At 43.2% G+C, this 23,343-nt stretch overlaps 1 protein-coding gene across 1 annotated transcript in view; it reads right to left on the reverse strand.

Moving 5' to 3' along the window:
* Positions 1 to 23,343, reverse strand: part of Adam9 (ADAM metallopeptidase domain 9) — a 63,848-nt gene that overhangs the window by 11,364 nt on the left and 29,141 nt on the right. Inside the window, exons 12-18 of the mRNA XM_021170458.1 lie at positions 17,997 to 18,168; positions 15,497 to 15,589; positions 14,451 to 14,646; positions 8,789 to 8,894; positions 6,325 to 6,508; positions 1,430 to 1,510; positions 936 to 1,041 (exon numbers count right to left, since the gene is read on the reverse strand). Coding sequence (XP_021026117.1) covers positions 936 to 1,041; positions 1,430 to 1,510; positions 6,325 to 6,508; positions 8,789 to 8,894; positions 14,451 to 14,646; positions 15,497 to 15,589; positions 17,997 to 18,168 — 938 coding nt within the window. The remainder of the gene's footprint in view (positions 1 to 935; positions 1,042 to 1,429; positions 1,511 to 6,324; positions 6,509 to 8,788; positions 8,895 to 14,450; positions 14,647 to 15,496; positions 15,590 to 17,996; positions 18,169 to 23,343) is intronic.

Consider the following 23,343-nt stretch of genomic DNA (forward strand, 5'->3'; position numbering starts at 1 on the left):
TTTTAGACTCACTGATCAAGCTGTTTTTCCCCAAAAGATCGTTATTCGTAGAGATAACTTAAAGACCTTAAATGATTTTCAAAAATTGTTAGGCGATATTAACTGGCTTCGCCCCTATTTAAAGCTTACTACAGGGGAGTTNAAACCTTTATTTGATATTCAAATAGGGTCAACCACTTCAGGTCACCCTGGATAGATGAACCACAGTGATTTTCCAAATACGAGTAACAAAAGAACCACAGCATGTGATGCAGATAGTATCAAACTGCTATGGCCACTCTGGAAAGATCTGGCAGTCTCTGGCAATACTAAACCCAAGAGCCAGTTACTCCATCAAGGGTTCGCTGGAGAGGAGACAGCTCATCCTCTCACCAGCAACTTGTATTATATAAGGGGATAAAAAGGAGAAGTTTTTAAAAAGCAATTCCAGTGCCAGTGTTGTGCAGCAGCCTAGGAGAACAGAGAGAAGGAGCACACACTCATTGAGAGCGGCAGGTAAGGAGGAACACAGAAGACTTCAGTGGGATAATGAAGGATTACTTCTTGCTGGAGGCACAGTGAAATGCATCCGGAAGCTAAGCTGCAGAACTCCTGCAGGGCACATCTAGTCACGATAAAGCCTTGGACATTGTCCTAATCGCTGTGGGTAGACACTAAGCTGACAGCAGGACACAGAACAAGAGCTGCAAGAAGAGAACCAGAGACCGCCAGTATTATCTGCACATGCACAGCAGGAATCCAGGCTCATCAATAAGGACAAGCAAAAACCTGAAAGAAACGGGGCTAAATGAAACCCCAGAAATGTCTGCAAGCAATGCAGGAGGCACAGCGAGCAGCTTCAATGCACAGCTGTGTGGCAACTGAAAAAAGAAATACAGATGCCACCTTACGGCCAGGGCAGTGTGAGGCCCACCAATGCCCTCCAGGATACTTGCCATTATACGTCGGCCCGCTGTCCACGCTTCCTCCATATCCTTTGGTGTCACAGTGTGGGGGAGCCCAGCCATCTTCACAGTGACAATTCTTATTGCTGTTACACACCTTTAAAACAAGCAAAGTACCACTTGTTAACTGTGAGCATGCTCTGAATCAACTCCGGAAGGGAAGCTAAAAGGTTCATACAAAATCAGGAATATCCTCTGTCTGTCTGTCTGCCTGTCTGACTCTGTCTGTCTGTCTCTCTTCTCTCCATATCTTTGAGACAATATCTCACTGTGTAGCCCTGGCTAGATTATAACTCACTCTGTGGACATGCATCAGCACACCCAACAATTAAGTGTGGAGCAGGTCTCGGGGTAAATGAAACATCTACCAACATGAACAAATTCTCCAAACATCTACCCAGAAACCTTAGGAGCTCTCACTAATCTCCCCAAGACTGTTGGCTCAGAAATACAACTACGAACAAACTAAAGGGAACACTACTTACCCCATGGCCATGACATTTTCCCTGAATGTCACAGTCATAATTCAGGACAGAAGCATTTACACACTGAAAATTCCTGCAAATCTGAAAAAAAAAAAATAAGCAAAGAATTAAGTGACATAAGAAAAGCTGGAGACATTAAAAAAATCAGGAAAAAGATCAACATCATGATTATTTCATTGAAGGATTATTATTTTTAATTTATTACATTTTAATTTCGTGTGTGTGGGTATATGAGTAGATGTCTGTGCATGCATGTATCACTCATGCACGCTAGTATACACACACATATGTACATGTGTGTACATACATGTCAACATGCATACAGGCACGTGCACACACATGTGAATGTGTGTGTATGTGCATGGCATGATATGTGTGTATAAGTCAAAGCAAGACTTCTGAGCATTGGTTCTGCCCCAGGGATGGAACCAAGGGCCTCAGCATTAGCAGCAGGTATCTTTACCCACTGAGCCATCTTGCTCCCCGGATCCATCATTGGGGAATTCTTCAAGCTCTCGAGGATTGGTTAATTCCAACATTATATTTTTTTTAATGAAGAAAATAAGTGACATTAACTAAATAACATATAATTAACAATTAAAATGATAAAAATTATATTAAGGCCAAAAAGAAAGATTAAATTATAGTCTACCCTTTGATACGAGTATACATATAAAGAAAATATTCACAAAGAATCTTTTTTTCAAATCAAAAGAAACCACATGCTGGTCATAACAGTGCATATCTATAATCCTAGCACTTGGGAAACTAAGGCAGAACGACCGTGAGCTTGAGGCCAGAATATGCTCTACAGACAGACAGACCCTGTCTCCAGAAAAAGGAAAGATACGTGAAATTGCTGAGAGACCTGAAAATAGGTCCACTGAACATAAATAAATGAGAGAATACTTTATTTTAAAATAAAAGCTACCCTTTATTTTCCAACATCATGATTAATAATAAAATGATGAGGACTTTCCACTACAAATGGGAACTAATCATTATAATTTTATAAAGTTCTTGAAATTCTAGCTCATAACAGATATAAAATAAATAAAAATATTGAAATAGATTAAAAATTCTCTCTGAAATTGTTATATCATAGTTGATATAGTAAAATATCAAGCTACTTTTTTTGGAAGAGTTAGGGGAAGGACTGAAGACGCTGAAGGAGATTGCAACCCCCTTCACAACAATGTGAAAAACAACAATATCAACCAACCAGACCCCTCAGTGTTCCCAGGGACTAAACCACCAACCAAGGATACTGCAGATATAGCAGAAGATTGCCTTATCGGGCATCAATAGGAGGGGAGGCCCTTGGTCCTGTGAAGGCTCAATACCCCAGCATAGGGGGATGCTAGGGTAGAGAGGTGGGAGTGAGTGGGTGGGGGAGCACCCTCATAGAGGCAGGGGGTGGGGGAATGGGATAGGAGGTTTGCAGAGGGGAAACTGGAAAGGGGGCAACATTTGAAATGTAAACAAATAAAATAACCAATAAAAGATAAAAAATTTAATAATAATAATAGATGTAGATACCCACAGAGCTCAGGGAGTCATGTGGGAGAGTGGGGGGATGATTGGTAGAGTCATAGGAGTCAAGAACCCCTATGGAGTCAAGTAACATGAGCCCATGGGAGCTCACAGAAACTGAAAAAACAAAACATGACCATGCGTTAGAGGGACCTAGGCACCTTACACATATGTTCCAGACATGCACCTTGATCTTCATGTGGGTACCCTAAAAATTAGAGTGGGAGCCATCTTGAGTCTGTTGCCTGCCTATGGGTCCCTTTACCCAAGCTGGGCTGCCTTGTCCTGCTTCACTTTAAGAGGATCTGCTTGGTCCTGCTACAAACGGATGTGCTACACTTGGGGTGGGTCCCATGGTGGAGGTTCTCCTTTTATCAAAGCACAAGGGGATGGGAAATGGGCGAGCAGGATTGTGACACAGGCAGATGAGAAGCAGGGGGTGCAATCAGGATGCAAAGTCAATAAATTAACTAATGAAAAAAAAAAGGCATCTCTAAAAAAGTAAAAGAATGGCTAAGAGTAAAACAATGACAGCAAATGTTGGCACGTATGTGGAGAAAGAGGAATTATTCACTGCTGGGGGAAATGCAAACTGTGGAAACCAGTGTGGAGGAGCCTCAAAAGCTAGAAACAGCTCTACCCCACGATCCAGCTCTTGGGCACAGATCCACAGGACTCTATCCTAATACAGAGACACTTGTTTATCTGTATTCACTGCTCCTTTACCCATAACAGCCAGGAAACGGAAACAGCCTACAAGTCCATACTCTGATAACCGACTAATGAAAATAAGATACATTTACATAGTGGAATTCAGCTGTTAAGGAAAATGTAATCATGAAGTCTGCAGGTAAACAGATGAGGCTAGAAGCAATCTTCCCGGGTGAGGTAACCAGGACCCAGACAGACAGAGATCGTATGTCATCTCTCATATGTGGATTCCTGCTTTGACACTTTAGACAGGTGTATTGGATTTGGAATACCCATAAAGATCAGGAAATCAGTAAGGAGACATGGTGGGGGTGGGGTGTGTCTCAAGGGAGAGGAACTAGAATGTTGTGATACGAAGTGGGAAGAGGGCATAGGGATCAGGAAGGGCTAATAGAATGTGGGGGGGAGACAGGGTAGAAGAGTCGTGAGGGATAACGAACGCTAAAGGCCTTCTGAAAGTCAGATGCCACTTAGATGCTTCCTGAGATGTATATGTATAGACAGAGTTTAAGTAGAGTTACTCTGTAATGGGCAGCAGTGACTCCACAGGCCAAGGAAGAACTCGATTCTGTTTAGCTGTAAAGAGAAAGGAAGTCTGTGGCCGAATGGATGGAACTAGAAAACACTCTGTGCAGGTGACCCTGTCCCCAAGACAAATGCTGCCTGTTCTGCTATGTGCACCACACTGTCAGAGCTGTAGATTCATCAGTGAACCAGATGTGAGGAAGGACCATGGCAGGAAGAGACGATGCCTTAAGGTGGGAAGGGTAGAATACCTGTGATGTGTAGCTAGAGAAAGGAAAACAGGGAGCGCTGGGACAAAGATGGAGGTGGGCAGGGCTCAGACAGGGATGGAGGCAAGAGGGGAAGAGTAAGAACTGACAAAAATGAAGGATGTATGAAGAAGCCACTTGCAAGCCTGCTTTCTAAACTAATTTTAAAACACTTTTTTAAAAAAGAACTGACATTAAGCAAAAATGTTGTCATAAATTAAGACACCTCACATACTATTAGTGAAATGTAAAATGTTACCACATTACAAAAAAAGAAGTTGGCAGTCCCCATCAAAATTTAAATATGTATATGCAAAAGGGAAACTTAAGTAATAAGTTTACATGTCCCTTAATTTTAAAAAAGACCCCTCTTGTAGCAAACTATCCTACAGACGTGTCAACTAGCTAAACAAACAAAGTACAGATCAGGAAGTCTCCAGTGTGTGGTTAAGCAATTGTTGTACCTAAGATGGAGTAAAGGAAGCTTCGCTGTGGACCTGAGGGATCTGGGATGTGCTATAAGTAGCCACACTGCAGACATTTACTAAAAGTTCAATGTGGCTTTCTTTTCTCAGAGTGCAGAGGTTTGTAAATGCCCAGAGAGAACTGCGCAGAAACGCAGAAATGACAGAGCTGATGTGACTCACCTAGGAGGTAAGCAAGGAAAAGGAATGCCTTGAGTATCCATTTTTGCTTTGCACAAAATTTTTGATAACTAAAATGTAATACTTCTATATAGACAAACTTCCAATGGAGGAAAAACTTACAGAGAAAAATAACATCTAGCTATTGGAGGCACACTTGAGACAAAATGCCGCTGAAGTTTCATTTTACAGTTTTTAACCCTGTCAAACAATTTAACCATGAACGAGGAAGCAACTATATCAACTAAAGGAAAATTTAACACAAAAACATTAAAATAGAGCAAATGTGCATTTAAATTAATAAAAGATGTCATCTACAATTAAAATATAATTGCCAAGAAACCAATACAAATGCAGCATTCCTGGTGCAAAAGAAATTTCCTTGAGAAGTTAAAACAGGACAGGACTGTGGACTAAACGACTTCTGTCTCTAAGGCTTTAACACATTAAGAATTTGAAAGACTTGAATATATAGTTACCAAATACTACATGCTATCAGAGCATATTCCTTGCAAACACATTCAGATTATGCATCTAAAAGTGTCACACAGTCAGCTCATTAACCACGGCGGTTGCATTTCAAACACTTAAGGAGGTATGCTCAAAGTCCCAATCAAACAGAAATTCTCATTCTCCCTCCTTCCCTCTCCCACCCCCACAGACACACATACTCTCTCTCTCTCTCTCTCTCTCTCTCTCTCTCTCTCTCTCTCTCTCTCTCTCTCTCTCTCTCTGAGTCTTGAGAAAAGAGGGCGTGTTTAAATCTGGAGAGCCTTTTTCTGTCACAGCAATCCTTAGGCCCTGATTATCCACTCATACAGAAGCAGGGCTGGAAGCCATGGGCTGCCACACCCTGGGTGGGACAAACACCACAACCTTACTGACCCAGAGGCACAAACAAACACAAAGCCCAGGGACTCCAGCTCCCACCCCCACGAACAGTGGAAATCACCTAGGTTTCCCAGGAAGGGTACCTGGCTAACAAATGACAGCCCATACATAGGACAAGAAATATATACAGCCGATTCCAACATGGAAGACATCAGAGGATCCCTGTGAAGAAACACAGGGGGCATGACTACGAGTAGTTGTCAAGTCCCTTCCCGGTAGCTTTGGATTTTCTAAAATCGCTACCACAGATCTAGGGGTTTTTTTCCAGGAAGAGGCCAGCCACCAACTTTGTGTGTTGATTTTTACAGTTGTTTTGCTTGCAAACAGAAAATATTTAGGTTACCTTGCCAGCATCACATTTGGTGCCTTCATTCACCATCCCTGGGTCTGGAACATCGGAACCAAGCTGGAAATCCACACCCCAGCATTTGGTGCCTCGACTGGGTGTCTGAATGATAGCTGGTACTATTCCAAACACCGGCATGTCCTGTACATTCTCGCACTGAAGCTTACCACACAGCGCGTTCCTACCGGACAAGACAAACACTGTAAATACAAAATGCCTCCAGTGGGCCATAGGAAGAAGTTTTTATGTTTATATGTAGACATGGAGGCTGTTTCTTGGCTGGAGGGAATCTCAATGGAAAGTCGATACGGCTCTCCTTAAATCTAGCAGGGCGAGAAGAGGGGAGCTGTGGCTACCATGCAGTCACCAGGTGGGATTGCAAGCAGTACAAAGGTGTTTCCTTCTCTATTCCTACCCCTCCTCACTGCACAGTAAGCACCTTATAGACAGAGCAGCTCCCACTTCCAAGTCTTCTTGGTAAAATTAAACAAGAAAGCAATTTTAGAAATTAATCAATTAACTTTCAATGACTCATGAGTCAATAGAGAAATCATAGCCTCACAGAGATGGCTAATGAAAGGAAGAGGAGGAGATGTGAGGAAGAAGCAGAACATTAGAAAATGATATTGTAGTGGTTTGAGTAACACTGGACCCGAGACTCAGATGCTCAAATGCTAGTCACCAGGGAGTGGCACTATTTGTAAGGATTAGAAGGATTAAGACATGGGGCCTTGCTGGAGAAAGAGTCACTTGGGCTGGGTTTTGAGGTTTCACAAGCCTATGCCAAGCCCAGTGTCTGTCTCACTGTCCACAGATCAGGTTGTAGCTCTCAGCTACTGCTCTGGAGGCATGATGTGTTCCATGATGATAACCGACTACACCCCTGACACTGTTGTCATGGTGTCTCTTCTCAGCAACTGAGCAATGATAGGACATCTATGAACAATGATGAAAACAGAGCATGTCACGTTTATGAAAGAGGCACCTGGCACTCGGAACACTGTGAAGTGTATACACTGTTGTTAGGAAAGAGGGAGAAGTCTGACTTAAGAAAGTCACTGGAACTCAAGTTTGAAGGATGACCAGGATTGGCCAGGCAGTGAAGAAACTGCATGTTCAGAGATGCTGTGCAAAATGTCCCAAGGACGCTAGCATAGCTGAAGGACCTCAGAGATGGCTTATGAAAGGAAGAGATGTGGGAAAGAAGCAAAAATGAGTTTATGAAGAGGGACATTCTTCACAAAGCTAAGGGGAAAGAAAATGGTCAGTCAGTGAGATGGTGTGAATGAGAAAGGCCCCCATACACTCATGTATTTGAATGCCTGGTTCCTAGCTTGTGGAACCGTTTGAAAAGGACTGGGGCTTTAGTTGGGGGTGTGGCCTTATTGGAGGAGGTGTGTCACCATGGGTGGGCTGTGAGATCTCAAAATCAAATGTGAGATCCAGTCTCACTTTCCCTGTCATTTAGATGTAAGCTCTCGGCTACTGCTCCAGCCCCATGCCTGCCTGCTGCCATGCTCCCTGCTCTGATGAGTATGGACTCACCCTCTGAAACTGTAAGCCCCAATAAATTCTTTCTTTTACAAGCTGCCGTGGTGATGGTGTCTCTTCATACCAATAGAACAGTAACTAAGGCAGTCAGTGGGACTGAACACTCCCACAGAGTTGAGGAGCAAGAAGACAACACATGCCACAGCAGTAATGATGATGCTTAGCCAACACCACAAGCCACTGAGCTCCACCACTGGCAGCACATAGTACCTCAGAGTCACCCCCACTGAGTAAAATAGCAGTGTGGGGACATGCCGAGGGCAAACACAAAACAGGGAGACTCGTGGGATTATGTGTTCTTGCGTTGATTTATTATTAACTACTTTACCTATTTTACATAAGTTTATTCATTTATATGCATGTATTCCCTGCACACACATCCCTACACAGGTAGGCTAGAGGACAACTTGCTAGAATCAGAGATCAAACTCAAGTTGTCAGGTTTGGTAATAAGAAGTACTTTAACCTGTAAGCCATCTCACCAGCCTACAAAAATAAAAATAAAAGATTTACTTCATCCTTTTAAATTCCTATAAGGCTGACAAAGACATAACGAGAGGCCCAATTAGTACTGCAGATGCTCTGTATATACAACCGAGTCAGAGAATGTTTTACTGAAGAAAAGAGTGTGCGAAGAAAAGAGGGCATATTCACTCAGGAATCTTCCTGCAGGTCACAGATAAACAAAACAAGGTTCTAAGCCCACTAGATCCACAATGTGCATGCACGTAAATGAATCACTTCCCCGCTTGCTCCCAGCACATCCCCCTGAAGCCTGCTGTGCATGTTGCATATGAGGCTGTAAGCACTTGAAGCAGGAGGAAGGCCACAGTCCCAGGAGCAGGTACAGAGGACTTCAGGGACCCCCGCTCCCTTGCTCATAGCCCTCCTCACCCTTGTCCCCACTTACCCAGTGGCACACTTCTTGTACTCACTGCCAGAGAAACCACAGTTGCCAAATCTGTCACCTTTAGAATTGACTTCAATGAAGCAATCTCTTGGGGCAGCCTTAGCTTCTGCAATAGTCAACATTTAAGAGAGAAAAAAGTGATGGTAACTTTAGTCAGAAGTAGTCCATATGATCCTCACACACTTGTAGGAGCCACTGCACACTTCTAAATGTTCAGCCTTACACATACAGCGCTTCTGGTCTACACTTCATAACTCAGATTGCACATAAAGGCCCAGATCTAAGCACTCAGACTCTATAACAAATACCATTACATGATTACTACAATTAGGAACTATGTACAGCCAGATGGTTAGCACTGTTGACTTGATTGCACTGAGAAAGACACAGATTATAGCCTGCCTGAGAATGCCTGAGGTGTGTCCAGGGATCTGATCTTCTAGATGATCAATCACTGATGAGTTCATAATGTGATACGATTATTGGGAAACAGAGAGGGGAGGGAATCTAGCTGGAGGGCAGGTCAGTGGGAGCTGGAGAGGGGTTAATGTGCCCTGGAAGCTCTTGCCTCTGTCCTCTCATGAACCCTTCTCTTCCCATCTCTATCCAACATGAGGTAGAGAGGCCTCTCTGCCACACAGTCCCATCGCTATGGTGTTCTTCATATGCTCACGGGGCTGAGCAAACATGGACTGAACCTCTCCGAAACCAGAAGCCAAAGTGTGTCTCCCTTGAACTCTTCTCCCATGATCACAGCCAAGCAATAGTAACTAGCTCGTGCAGTAAGTCACAGCTTGCAGGCACACACTGTCTGCTCTCACATACCCAGCACTCTCAGTTACAGCACAGACCACCGCATGTTTTTATTGTACGTGGATGCTTACATTAGATAAATACAGTGAGACCTACTCCGTGTGACAAAGGGATAATCCACACTCATTTTCTTACATTTTTAGTATCACCTTCATTCTTCCCTCCCTAAGGACTTTGTTAGTATTTCCTAGTCAAATCGTCAGTCCTTCCTCCCTCCTGAATCAGAAGGCTCAGTTAGCTTTAAAGAAGGTGGATGTGAGTGAACGGAGGCAGCACAGCAGAGGGAAGCAGTGAGCAGGAGGAGAGATATCCATAATCCTGCCCAGAAAAAATGCCACACAGTGTTCCCAGCCAAGTCAGAGCAACAGGGAAAGTTACAGATTTCCCAGACGATATACAGGGAGGGATGGAGTCGAATGTGTTTGCTGCTGCTGCTGACTCAAGGATAAAGGAGAGACTGGTGGGAAGATAGGATTCTAGGAAGGCTTTCTGTAGAAATCCTCAGTGCCAATCATCAGCCACTGCAACTTGGGTAAATGTGCTGAAAGCAGGACTCAGTCATACGCAGCCGACTCCAAAACATACGGGTGCAGGGGGTGGGAACTCACCGGCACCATGAGACCCAAAATGAAGACAGCTGAGGGACCATAAGTCCACATCCACAGTTTCCCAAGCCCTTGTCTAGCATCTACGAGCACTCTGGAATCCTACCAAGAGTTGACACGGGAAGAGAAGAACAAAGCATCTCACAGATGGCTCTGAGCATGTAGAAGCATCACCCAAAAGTGGACAGTGGCAATGCTCTCTCTGCAACAACCCCATAGAACATTTTGTGGTTCACTTTGCTGGGAAGGAGATGGATGAGTTCATGATTATGATCAATTGAGGTGCTTGGGCCAAAACTCAACAGAAAGGAAAACCCATTCTGGGAACTGCAGGCAGCCTCTTTTCCCAGCCACCTCTGCCGCCACCCAAATCCACTGAGTCTCTGATATGGCACCCTTTCCTGAGCATCAGCCAGCATCTGGGTACCAGGGCAGCTACATACACTATTCCCTTTCCATCACAGAAAAGACAGCACTTTGTGCCCAGGCTCATATACACCACTTCTTCAAGAACCGGTGACTGAAGCCTTGTACACACTGGGCAAGTGTTCCACCACTGAGCTATCTCCTAACACTTGTTTACTGTTTGAGACAAGGTTTTACTAAGTTGCATAGGCTAGCTCTCTGTAGCCCTGGCAGGCCTTAAACTTGCAATCCTCCTAGATTTCAGGCCTATCTATATCACTAAGTACAGTATTTTATTTTTATTAGATGGCTTGTTAGAGTAGTAGAAATGTACTGGATACTCAGTTACAGTGCAAGTCAGATAGTACTAATTTGATGGACAGGAGCATCTTTTCTTCTAAAAGCTACATATGCTCTAAATCAGGTCCAACAGCAACAACCACAATCCCCTGGACAGATCTTAAGGGGTGCGAATGGGAGTGGCAACACTTAGCAATATGACTCACTAACAAAATATGCTTCCTGGACCCGTGACTTCGTGCTCTCATCTGAGTGTCCAAAGAGAAAATTCTTCCACTAGATGCCACAATAATGACTCCACTGGGCTGGAACATATACTACACACTCAGTTATGTTGGGCTCTTCATGTTTCTGAACTAACAGAGAAAGGTTTTTGCAAGCGGCTAGATGACAGATCCATAACCCTACATGGAAGCAAGAGGAGCAGGCATGAAATACAGGAGTTATCTAAGTATTTACCTCATCCTGTCTAACAGCCAAATCCAGCAAAGCTACATGTGGCCCAGGCCCTTCAGGAATGAATGTTTGGGTCACTCCACCAGGTTGAGAGCTATAACCATCTAAGGAACTTATTGATGGCAAAGAGAACACAGAGCAGGCAGTGTAACAATGTAATGTGGACTAAAAAGCAGCTGACGTGTGAGATATGACCACAGAGCAGTTACAAACCTGAGGCCTACAACTGTCATCCATATGTCATTTCATTATGACCACACCTGTGAGGAAATGTGCGTGTCTTCTTCCCTCTCTTATCCCTTCACCATGTGATGTAAGATATACTTGACTCTGAACTTGTAAGAGTACTTTTAGATGAGGCTAACACTTAACTGAATAGAGAGAATACAGCAGGATGCACTCATGGGTGCTTTAAACAATTGATTACACATTTGAAAAGAACAAACCACGACCAGTAGGAGGGAATTTTTCCCAACAGACACCAGGCTGAGACACCTATGATGTTCCTACCACTGGAACTGACCAGGGACACCAGCTCCTTCTAGGTCCTGACCTGCCATTTCTGAACAGGAGTCCTCCATCAGTTCTACTGATTACAGAGCTACATGAGCCAATCCATTGTGAGTGTGTATGTGTGTGCATGTGTGTACACAACAATACAAAGAACAAGTCAAAACTGAAGACAAACAGAGACATCCAGTTTAGATTTCTTTAAACAGGTTGAAATCAGTAGAACAGCTGATGTCTCTAACCACTTCAAGACAATATCAGAATAGACTTTAACTATTAGCAATTTTGCAAACTCATTGAAAGGGGACAAATCTAGAAGCAGGGAGGCAGACAGGGAGGGATACAGTGGGATGGAAGGAAAGGGGAAGAATGAGAATCCTTTATTTGAGAGAAAGAGAATGGCAGAAAATCAATGTTACCGTACTGCACAGTTCAGAGAACAGCATTAACATAGCTGCCATGCAATGCACTCAACACTGCTGTGAAGACTACAATTACTCTACTAAGAAGAAAGAAGACTAGAAAATGATCATGTGTATGGACATGAGCTGTCAGGGTTGAACGAAGACAAAGAATAAAAATTAATTATCATCTATAAAAATAAAAACAGTAGGGACTAGAGAGATGGATCAGTGGTTAGGAACACTTGTTGCTCTCGAAGAGGACCTGGGTTTGATTCCCAGCACCCACACGGTGATTCACAACCATCCCTATCTCTAATTCCTAGGAATCCAATGCCTTCTTCTGACTTCCAAAGGCACCAGGCATATACAGGGTACACATACATACTTGCAGACAAAACTCATACACAGAAGATAAAATAAATCTAAAAAAATAAGAATAAAAGAGTAGCATTATAGAGGCCATCTAAAGACCTGGGAGTGGGGGGAGGGGAATATACATATAAACACAGAACAAGTAACAAAAAATCAGCTGCAAAAGGTAAAAGTTATTTTTTCAAAGGATGAAAGTATGGAGCAGTAATTGACTTTAATTTTTAAAGTAAAATTATATAAATTTTTCACTTTTTACTCTATAGAATACTTTTCATAAAGATGAAAAGCTTAAGCAAAACAAAACAAAACAAAACCCTGAGGGCTTATACTACACACTCATCAATATAACAACTGAAAACTTGCAGCTGGGAAGATGGCTTAGTGGGTGAAGTGCTTTGTCATGAAAGTGTTAGGATCTGAGTTCAAATCGCCAGAGCCCACATAAAGCAGTTCGTATCTGTAAGTCCAGTGCTCCTATGAGGAAAGCGAGGTAAAGGCAGAAGAACCCCAAAAGCTCAAGGGCCAACTAGCCTGCATCCACACTCATATACACTAAGATACATGCACTCCCACACACAAAGACATACTCCATATACACACAAATGAGAAACTAATCGGGGTCCACTTAACCCTGATAGACTGTGATAGAAATGTATCAGTATACATGGACCATAAGGACATCATTTTAAATGATGACTGCAAATGTTAGACCTATGCAGCCTACAGCCTCACAACTAGAAACCTGGAGGGAGAGGACATAGCAAAGCAATAGTGTGCTTGCTTGGCATAAGTGAGGCTCTAGGAACAGTCCTCAGTCCCCAAATCTCTGCGTGTGTGCAAATACAGACGCACTGTGTGTGATGGGTTGAATATGCTCTCTGTGTGTGTGCATACACAGATGCACTGTGTGTGATGGTTTGAATATGCTTAGCTCAGGGAGTGCCACTATTAGGAGATGTGGCCTTGGAGTAGCTGTGACCTTGTTGGAGGAAATGTGTCATTGTGGGCATGGCTTTAGACCCTTAGCCTAGCTCCCTGGAAGCCAGTCTTCTCCTGTTTGCATCAGAAAAAGATGTAGGGCCGGGCGTGGTGGCGCACGCCTTTAATCCCAGCACTTGGGAGGCAGAGGCAGGCGGATTTCTGAGTTCGAGGCCAGCCTGGTCTACAAATTGAGTTCCAGGACATCCAGGGCTACACAGAGAAACCCTGTCTCGAAAAACCAAAAAAAAAGAAAAAGATGTAGCACTCCCAGGTCCTTCTCCAGCGTCATGTCTGCCTGGATGCGCCCATGCTCCTGCCATGGTAATAATGGACTGAACCTTTGAACTGTAAGCCAGCCCCCAATTAAATGCTATTTCTTATAAGGATTCTCAGTCACAGTGTGTCTTCACAGCAATGAAAACCTAAGACTAAGACACTGTGTGTTATACAAAGTGGAAAGAGGGAGAGAGACCACACAAAGCATCAACTGAATCACTAAATTAGACATAAAAATTCCTGACCATGACTACTACAGGAGGAGGAAGAATGGAGATAAAAGAACCTCATCAATAATGTTTGATTCCTTCTTTAAAAGCCTAAGGCAAGCCAGGCGTGGTGGCGCATGCCTTTAATCCCAGCACTCCGGAGGCAGGGGCAGGTAGATTTCTGAGTTCGAGGCCAGCCTGGTCTACAAAGTGAGTTCCAGGACAGCCAGGGCTATACAGAGAAACCCTGTCTTGAAACAAACAAACAAACAAACAAACAGCCTAAGCAAGCAGATGATAAAATCAAATCAATTGATTATAAATATCTTACTTGAACCAAAGATGACCTGACACTGCGCGTCATAATATTGGCACATGCCATTGTAGCAGTAGGCTTTGCTCTTCTGGCAAGGATATCCATTCTGAATGAAGACATCTGGTGGGCAGAACTGAGAGGAACCATTGCAGTACTCAGGGACATCACACTCACTGGTCTTCCCTCTGCACATGGAGCCTCCTGGAAGGAACTAAGGTAATGAGGTTCAAATCAGACAGGAATCTCAGAAGAATTTCCACAAAGCCATCAGATTTGGAACCATGGTGTATATATAAAGGTCCCAATGACAAACATTAAATCATCCAGCACGAAAGTGAACAAAGCCCCAAACAGTCAATGCAAACATATTATGAAATGAAAAACAAGCCTCACAGGTAACCAAAGAAAACACAAATTAAATACAAACACAAGGAACACTGCAGAAGCAGTCCGATAGGCGGACGACAGCACTCCTGGAATCAGCGTTCACACGGTGAATGAGTTTGGGGGTGGGGGATGGCCAACATAGCTGAGCGTTAGAGATGAGGCCAGGAAACCAGGCTGAGAGCTCCAGGGTCTATGCTGGAATCACCAGCACAAGCCACCATGGTTTGGGGGACAGGGGTGGGGATTGTTTCTAAAGGGTTTTAGGGATCTAGTTCAGATCCTCTTCATCAATTAACTCCCAACCCCTAATTTTCTAGTCTATACTTTGATATTTTTCTAGTTTTCCTTAACAGATATATGTTACTTGAAAAGGGGAATCAAAAAAATAAGAGATGGACACATAACTCACAGCAGAGTGTTTATCTGCAAGCAGGAAGCCCTGGAAGCCTGAGGTTTAATCCCCAGCACCCAAAACTAACTAGTTCAATGGGCCCTCATCATAAAACTAACTAGTTCAATGGGCCCTCATCATAAAACGTGCAGTTTAAGTGCACAGAAGTGGGTGAAATATAAAATACATTCTGATAAAAATGGTATGCAGAGCTCTCAGAGGATGCATTTCCAGATATCCATTTTCCTTCTCTGATTTGCCCCTGATAGGTAGAAGTCCTTGCCTGGCAATCTTTACAACAGTCGCCATATGCACACTCAGCAAATGACTTGAGCTTACAAGTGCTTCCTTCACAGCATGGGTCCACCTCACACTCCTGCAAACAGAAAAAGACCACGGATAAATAAATCAGCCACTGAGAGCAGCAGCATTAGGAAAGCTCTTCTTCTGCCCTGTGATTTCAGCTGACCTCGCCACAGCCTGCTCTCCTGGCTGTGCTTTAAGACACACCCACCTCCCCACACCCCACCCCCTAGGCATCCTCCTTCCCTGGGCATAAATAATTTTTAAAATTAATAATAAAAAAAGACACGTCAGTCTCTAGTGCAAGTATTTAAGTCTCAACATATTTCACAAGACAGTTGATAACTCCATAATAAAATATCAAAGACTGAAGGACTTACAGAATGGACATCTATCTTCTCCCAGTTCTGAAAGCTAGAAATGCAAGATGACAGTTCCACAGAGAACTCTGGGCGCCCTGCCCTCTCTTAGCTGGCACTGGAGAGAAAGTTACTAAAGGCCCTAGTAGATCAGGGTTCCATCATCCTAGTCCTCAGAGATGCCAGTGCCAAGTGCAGCTACACTGCAGGTTACAGGTTTGACACATGAATTCTGAGTCACCACAGAGAAATGAATACCCATCGATGCCTTTCTCTCCCTGCTCGGGGTCCCTCTACCCACGGGATGGCTCTTGTCTCTGGATAGGCAAACTAGTCCTTTTCTTACAGGATGGGAGGTGAGGACTGGCCTCAGTGCCGTGTACACACTAAGTACACATGCTAAGCACACACACTATACTGAGCAGCAGTTTCCTTGGCTTCTGTCACCATGCTTTGTTCCATGACAGTTACATTTCACCTCCAACCTCCCACTCACAGACACCTATACAAAAACAGCAATCTTAACGTTCTATAAATGTGTCACAGCCTTATAAGCTGTCACCACTAGGGGGGACGGGCAGGGGAGCACATTGAGTTCTATGCACTATTCTACAACCTCTTATCTGCCTACAATTACTTCGTTCTAAAATTAACTGTTCTTTTTCATTAACATGTAATAAATTTACACATCTATGAGACCTTGTAATATTTCATATAGTCAGGTACATTTATCAAATCAGGGTCATTAGCATTTCTATCACATAGCAAAAATTATAACAAATGAGCTACAGTCTATACTTCCAAACACACACACACACACACACACACACACACACACACACACACACCACTAAGTGAAAATGGCTCACGGACCTAAATGTAAAGTCTAAAACTAGAAACCTCCCAGGGGAGAATCTGTACAAAGTGGGAGCAGCCAAAGCATCAGCCATAAAAGGACAAAGTGACAAATCATCACTTCACCACTTTCATCAAAATCAAAGTTCTGTGCTTCTCAGACTCTGTACATTATTGAAGGAGAACTATTAAGATGACATTTGCAAATCAAGTATCTAACAAATAATATATATCTAAGATAAAGAAGACAGAACTCAGTACCAAATAAATGTAAAGAGCTGAACATATATCCCAAGACACACATCCGGTAGGTGCATGCAGGGAAGCCTGCTTTGCAGCCTTAGACACCGGGGACATGCGCAGAGAAAACTTAAGGAAAGGGCAGCATGCAGAGGGTAGAGAGAAGGTGAGAGAGTGAGTGGGAGATACACACTGAGGGTGTTTGAAAAAGACATAGGGGATGTATTGTTGTATGCTTACCTAAAATTACATATAACATTTATGTTATGTGCATGTACAGATACACAGTTTAAATAAGTGCTAACTCTTGAGGTGATAATGGTCCCTCCAAGAGCCATAAACTACCTAACAACGCCCCAGTTCTACACAGGACAAATTTCCTCTCTAGCTGTTGGTCAGGAGACTCCAGAGGCTTCACAGAAATCATGGAATACATCAACCACATAAGACGAGGAAACAATTTTCTCTTAGAATACAGGCAGGCTTTCAAGACCAAGTGTGGTCAGGCAAGGAAAAACACTGAGACTAACACAGTGGGCCTCACATCTGAACAAATATGTCCCAGATCTAATGGCAGCCCAAGGGGAGAAGGTTCACTGGGTACACTGAGAGGAACGTGGCTGGACAACAGTGACAGTGAAGGTGGGCACGGCTGGGGATCCACAGTTGACTAACACAAGTGCTTAGAGGAGGAAGAATGCAGACACTGACAGATGCTGGAGGATTAGTCAGCTGCGACTCACTTAGTAAATGAATCCAGCTCAACAAATACATCTTTAATAGCAGGGCCAGAATGGTAAACACATAAAGGAACCTAACAAAATAACAAACAACCTAATAGCTACAATAAAGAGAAGAGATGGATAAGTAAAATTTAAAAAGAAGGGACCACAGTGCTTGCATGAAGTCACGGCATCAAGAGTTAACCTCCCAGGAGTTGACCAGTCCCAGAAACACGTGCCCAACACAGGAGCCAGCCTCATTGACCACTGAAGCCCACAGCCTTCTCTGGAAGACTGGACTGACCTTCGGTGTGCCGCAGTCACACTCCTCTCCAGGGTCCACCAGCTTATTACCACAGGAGGGCGCGCTGTAGGCTTCGTCGGGCTTCGGGATGTTAAGCAGGCAGCTTCCTCCCTTATTCAACGTTAACTTCTCAAAGTCCTCCGCACTGCAACTGCTGAAGTTTCTGGACCCGCTACAATAAATAGTAAGAAAGAGATCTCACATCACAGTCAGTCTTTAAAAGCTCTTAGCCAGGCTGGTGAGATGGCTCAGTGGGTAAGAGCACCCGACTGCTCTTCCGAAGGTCCGGAGTTCAAATCCCAGCAACCACATGGTGGCTCACAACCATCCGTAACGAGATCTGGCGCCCTCTTCTGGAGTGTCTGAAGACAGCTAAAGTGTACTTACATATAAAAAAAAAAAACTTAAAAAAAAAAAAAAAAAAAAAAGAATACTGACTGTCAGACTGGCATGGTGGTACATGCTTTAATCTTAAAAAAAAAAAAAAAGCTCTTAGCCATATCTTTAACCAATAAGAGGTAAATACTGTAAAAAGCAGAAAATAAACTAAAGCAGGCAAAGATGAGAACATCTACCTCTAATAAATACAGGAATTAAAGTTACACTGTGCCGTGCCCCATGACAGTATCTTTCAAGCACATCATTTGTTAATACACTGAACCAAAATCAGTCCTTTCAATCTACAGGGACCTTAAAAACTCACCTAGTCTCACTCAGAATTGAGCTTTTATTTCTCAAAAATGCTGCATTCCAAATGCTGGAAACTACTGTGTGCTTCCCAGTCCTGTGATCTACAGCATGACTTGTCCTCCCTGCCCAGGCACAGACTGAGCCATGAGAAAAACACAAGTGGGTGATTCCAGACTGTCCACAGTCACTGTGCTGCTCTGAATGAGAATGGCCTCATGGGCTCATAGATTTGAATAGCTTTTTCTGTCTCTCTTTCTCTCTCTCTCTTGGGGGGGAGGGGGGAGATATGCATGTGCATGCACGTGTGCGGTATGTGTGTGTGTCCCTCTGTCTCTGGGTTTCTGTCTCTGTCTCTCTGTCTCTCTCTGCCTCTCTTGGTATGTCTCTCTGTCTCTCTCTATCCCCTGAATCCTATAAGTGAATATTCACCATAAACGCTGAATGGAACACACAGATGCTATTAGATAAACAGTGGTATTTGTAATATTGCTTGTTATCTGGGTCAGTTGGGGTCAGCGACTTTATCCCTTCTAAAACTCTGTTACATGCTGCTTTCTATGCTGTTCAATAAACACAGAGCAAATCCTTTGTTAAGGACAAACATATGCTCACACACACACCACACACGTATACATTCAGACAGACCCAGGAGGACAGAGACAAGGACATGTTCACAAGACAGCATTCATGTAGACACAGATTTAAATTTGTACAATCTACAGATGGTCAGGGATGTCAGAAGACACCGTGAAATAGAGAATCCAGATCTGAGCTCACTGAGTAGAAAGGCATCCAGGAGAGATGTTTTGGTTTCTTTCCTTACTGTGACACTGTCCCAATACTGGTGACTCTGGGTTTATTATTAAAGCATTCAAACCAACCCCATTTTGTTCCTGTGTGAGGAACACATGAGGAGCAGACAGGACATGTGAGGAGCATCTGAGCTCACAGGAGGACTCTTCCGTGCACCCAACCCACACACGCAATAACTACATGTTACCAGGGAGTCCTGTTGATTATTTTTACTTTTGAAAATCTGTAGGAAATGTATGTCTAAGCCAGGAATTGTTGACAAACCCACATTTTGTTAAAATTTTATCTGGGATAGTCATCTACCTGTCTATCTACCAATCTCTCTATCTGGTAACCTAAGCTCTGGGTATAATATCATTGCTAAGGCCAATATTAAGAAATTTCCCCATTTTATGTCTTGTGTGCCTAGGTCTTTAATCCATTTTGGCATCATGTGCACAAAACGTAAAGATCCAATTTTATTCTTTAGTATGTGGGAAGAGTTCCTTCTTAGGAAATATTTGCAAACCATATATCTGAGAATGGGTTAGTAACTAAATGTATAAGGAAAAGTCAATATTAGAAAATACCTCAGAAATGAGAAAATGGCCATGAATGCACATTTTCAGATGGAGACAATAAATGCCCAAGAGCTTACATGAAGAGGAAATTCACCAAGGAAATGCTATGCAAACCACAGACCATCCATCCCTTAGCCCTGTTCCAGTGGCTGTTACAAAACCCTAAAAGAAAAGTCCAGGTAAGGCTGTGAAAAAAGCAAAGCCAGCAGAAAACAGCAAGGTATTCCTAAGGAAACTAACAGAGATGCCAGAAGTCCATCCTCTGCTGCAAACCTGAGAGGAATGAGCTCACCATCATAAAGACATCTGGATTCTCTTGTTCGGGGTTAGTCACTGAAGCCAAGACCTGGAAATAGCCTGAGTGCTCGTGAATGGACAAACAGGTAAATGTACTACAGTATGCATGCATGCATCCCATTACACATGTGTGTGCTTCTACTGCCATGTGTGCTTGTGCACGCATATACATGTATGTGCACATATATTCTTCTGCCTCAGAAAAGGAGACCCACACTATCTGCCACAAGATGAATGAGTCTAGAGGGTTTTATATTAGTAGAATGAGGTAGACACAAAAGAGAAAAATATCACACACCCTCAATCATATGTGAAATTGTAAAAGAAAAGAAAAAGATGAACAAAGAGTAGAAACTAAGACAGCTGGAGGGGAGTAAATGGGGAGGTAGAGGTGAAAGGATGATGCCATCAGACGTGCAGGATTGGCCAGTGCAGGGGCCATGCACGACATGAGCACCGACATCACTACCTTGGAAAACATGGGATTTTGGTACTGGAATAGTTTCTAGGTTCTTCTGACACAAAAAGAGCCGAGCGTTTAATCCCAGCACTCGGGAGGCAGAGGCAGGCAGATTTCTGAGTTCGAGGCCAGCCTGGTCTACAAAGTGAGTTCCAGGACAGCCAGGGCTATACAGAGAAACCCTGTCTCGAAGAAAGAAGGAAAAAAAAAACAACAAAGAAANCNNNGNNAANNNNGTGGGACAATGGATATGTTAATCTGCCTGACAACAGTAACATAATTTCACCCCGTATGTATAGTGTGCACCATCTCAGCATTCAGGAAACTGAGCAAGAGAGAGAAACTGAGGCTACCCTAGGCTACAAAGAAAGACTGTCTCAAAAACAGTAAATATCAATTTTACTTTTTTTTTAATACAAAGTCTTATTGTGTAGCCCTGATTGTCCTCAGACCCAAAGATCTACCTACCTCTACCTCCTGAGTGCTGAATTAAAGCCATATGCCAACCCCACCCAGTCACATTACAGATTTTAAATTACATATATATATGTGTATATATATATATATACATACATATGTATATAGATATAAGGTACATAGCATACCTATGTTATTTATAATATGCATCTATGTATCATATAATATATGCATATATACCATGTATTATTTCTCCACTATGTGCATATATCTATAACTGATAATATGTATGTATGATAGGCATGTGTATACAAAGACATATAATTAAAAAGTAATGCCAAGGTGAAACTGACTTGAGGGAAGAACAATTCCCCCACAGGTTCTGGGCAATAGAGCCCATTCTGCAGTTTCCTCGCTGCTCTAGAAGCTCTGTGGGAGCCGCTGAGCCTACTAAGCGTGCGCTCATACGCCAGGACATGCTGGAGATCTGTGTGCATCAGAACTCTCCTCAGCTCAAGGGACAGAACCATGAACACGGCAGAAACCATTCCTGTGAAAGTCACACGAGGGAATGTAGCAGACTGCAAACTTTGGTGGATAATTTAGTTGGAATGAGAGAAGGTGGTGACAGTCTGGAGAAAATGGAAGCAAAGAATTATGGGAGGCTGGCCAATCCAAAGACTTCACACATCATGACACGTCAGTCAAAACTGGAAATCTGGAGATAGACCATCACAGACAGAAAGAAAACCATGAACAAATACTCTGAGGCACAGGAGGCATGCCCTAGGATCGATAAGGAAGCCAGTGGCCCTTCAGGGAAGTAGTGAGTAAGAAAATGAATGAGAAACTGAGCAAAGATGGAAGAGACCACGACGAACTATGGCTCTTGAATGAAACACAGTTACTGTGACTAAGCTTGAGAGCAAACAACACACGCCCTTTGACTCACATCAGCAGGCTCAGCACTGCTGCTAGCTAAACAGGAAGACTGAAACAGAGCTCTCCCAGAATCCAGTCCACAGATGCTAGGTCAGAATGGCATCCTTGGGATCAGGAAGAGGGGTCGATGATTTCAAGGAAGCACGTGAGAATGAAAGAGAAGTCAAAGTTGGCTGAGTTAAAGAGGAAAGTTAGCAGCAGCAAACGTGGAGATGTCCATGGGGATAACCAGGTATGAAACAACTAGCCATCAAGTAAACAGGCTTGTAACTGCTCCCTTGCTCTCACTGACTGTGGCTTCCACCCAGACCATGGGATAACGCTGTCAGGAGAATGTATTCACCAGACAACCATAGTAGCTGTGCCAGCGTATGTTTACCCTACACACAAGTCCCCAATTACAACCTGCAGTGCCCACCCCATAGCAAAGACTATCTAAAGAGGCTTCCTATTCAGCAGTTGAACCCCCTTTTTCTCATAAACAATGTTTGAAAATGTGACCCTAGAGCAAGGCACAAAAAAAAAAAAAAATCAGTGACAGGATACAAAATAAGTATACAAAAATCAGCAGCATTCCTACATACCAGTAACAACCATACCGAGAGAAACAAAATGATGTCATTAACAACAGCCTCAAAAATAAAATAAAATACATTACATTACAATAACCCTAACCAATGATGTGAAAGTTGTGTATAGTGAAAACTTTAAAATACTGAAGAAAGGAATTGAAGCCACTGTAAGATGGAAAGCCCGCCCGTGCATGGGTCCTAAGAACCATGCTGGGAAACAGCCTTCCAAAGTCAAGCTGGAGAGTCAATGCAATCCCAATCAAAGCTCCAGTGACAGAAACAGAAAAGTCAATCCTAGAGATCATATGAAAGCACAGAGAATGCCAGCTAGTCAAAGCAATCCTTCACAAACAAAATACCTGTAGAGGAATCAACATGCGTGGCTTCAAGTCACATTGCAGAGCCACAGGAGTAAGGACAGCACGGTGCCGACACAAAAGCAGAATGGAGATTAATGGGACAGAATAGAGGGCCCAGACACAGGGTGCTCTAGTCTACACACACAATAAGGTCATCTGATTTTTGACAGAGTTGCCAAAAAATACACATTGGAGAAAACATAGCATCTTCAACACATGGTGCCGGGAAAACAGAAT

This window comes from Mus caroli, chromosome 8, assembly GCF_900094665.2.
Source record: "Mus caroli chromosome 8, CAROLI_EIJ_v1.1, whole genome shotgun sequence".
Classification (NCBI taxonomy): domain Eukaryota; kingdom Metazoa; phylum Chordata; class Mammalia; order Rodentia; family Muridae; genus Mus; species Mus caroli.